General features: G+C 51.5%; 1 protein-coding gene across 1 annotated transcript in view; it reads left to right on the forward strand.

Annotated features, from left to right (window-relative positions):
• Positions 1–1955, forward strand: part of LOC108756488 (early growth response protein 1-B) — a 22259-nt gene that overhangs the window by 19300 nt on the left and 1004 nt on the right. Inside the window, exon 3 of the mRNA XM_018500351.1 lies at positions 1171–1903. Within this exon, the coding sequence (XP_018355853.1) occupies positions 1171–1903 (733 nt within the window). The remainder of the gene's footprint in view (positions 1–1170; positions 1904–1955) is intronic.

Here is a 1955-nt window from a genome sequence, read left to right on the forward strand (position 1 = left end):
ATCCTCTCGTTTCTCTCAACGCAGCTTTAACCGAATACCTACTTCTTCATCGTTAGGACTTTATTTACTCCGAATGCGTTTCGTTGATGGCGTAACGCAACAAAGGGGGACAATATAATATACTGTATGCGATCATTGTTGTATAATTGAGACCCGCGGGACCGATTGGATACAATCTGTATCCTTCGTGATTCGGCGAACATTAACAGGATTACATGGGCGAAAACACGGCGCTCATTGAATACGTACTGTTTCGCTTTCGTCGACCTTTCGCTTTCTATTCTACGTTCGCGAGCTCCTCGCGTTCCTCGATGCCTGGTCGTTAACATCTGCATCATTCGCGGGAAAATTTAGATATCGTCCAAAGTACTCGAGTACCGCACTCTCGGCGGTGCGCAAGCATCAGCCGGTACAGCGTCTGCGGCGAAGAGCCACGAGGCGTGTTACTGACGTTTATTACACTTGCCCGCGAAAACACGTAATATCGAAGGTCTGTCCGCCTGTCGCGGATCAATACTCAACGACCCCGACATTCAGAGACCCTCCTCTGCATCACCACCTCCTCTTCCTCGCCCGCCTCCTCCCACTATCCCTTCGGTTCGGTTCATTCATGCTTCCAGCCACGTCCCCACCTCCGCCACCCTCCCAGTACCGTAATAACCCTCCCGATTATCGTACAGCTTTACAAAAGCGTTTGCTATATACCTTTTTATCTCCCGACATGCAAGCACGTATATTTAATAAAAGCGCAAACGCACAATTACGATTCCTTCGTGTTTTATTCCTCAGCGATATGTCCGACAAGTTATCGACGGTACATCGGGAAAACATTATCGAATTCGGTAAAATCTTTCTATATAAACTAAAATTGCACAGTATTGCAAGCATTCATTTGTTCGTGATTTTGATGAGTACTTCCTCAACGTCAGTCAAGCAATTATATGCGTATGAAAGGAAGTAACAACGCGCGGCAGGATGCAGACAAAAGATAGAGCCTTTGAGAGATAAAGTCACCCCCGTATCGCGTGTTTCTTCCTGTCGGTTCCCGATACAAATACACACCCATTCGTTTCGTATATAGGACATGAAACATACATGTACGATGACATACATGCACGTGGTACGTTTGAAATTGAGACTAAACGATGATTTTATCGGTGTTTCACACAGGCAGCCTGGCGAGCGAGGATCTCTCTCTAGAAGAGGCGACTGCGGAGGAAGACGAGAACGGTCCGTCCGCCGGTAGGGATCATCGGCATCATCACCATCAGGACGCGCGAAATGCCGTCACGTCGAACGCGCCTTCCTCGAGCAGCCCGCCGTCGCGCCACCATCAAACCCAGGACGAGGCGGATCGCTGTAACGCGCTGCAGAGTGGTGTAATTTTATACTCACCGCATTCCACGTCTACCGCGCCCGCGACGAGCGTGAATATCTGCAACGTACCGACGTTGACCTATCGCGGCGTCTTCACCACGACCTGTACGCAGTCCTCGCCTCTGAGCAATCTCCAGGGCGACCAGCAGCAGCAGCAACCGCAACAGCCGACGGGTCAGGAGCTGTGGGCGCCATTACCGTCACCAACCTTAACCTTGGCGGGCCAGCCGTTCCTTCACCCCAACCTACACTCGACCGCGTACAGCGGCGAGACCGTCGAATTGCTGCAGGTCGATTCGAAACCACCCCCACCGCCTGGTTATCACGACACGGCAACCACCACCACCACGACCTGGCTGACGGGTCACGAGGATGCTTACGATCCTGGTCTTCTCTCCCACCATCATTCTCACACCCATCATCAGGAGACAACGTTGAAGCAGGAGCCAACCGGCACCGGTTACACTCCAAATGTACAACAGCCGCAACAAGCTCAAGCGCAAGCTCAACAACAACAACAGCAACAACAACAACAACAAGCTCCACCATCTGGCACCTGCGGTAACGCGGGAGTCCAG

Source organism: Trachymyrmex septentrionalis, unplaced genomic scaffold (assembly GCF_001594115.1).
Source record: "Trachymyrmex septentrionalis isolate Tsep2-gDNA-1 unplaced genomic scaffold, Tsep1.0 scaffold127, whole genome shotgun sequence".
NCBI lineage: Eukaryota > Metazoa > Arthropoda > Insecta > Hymenoptera > Formicidae > Trachymyrmex > Trachymyrmex septentrionalis.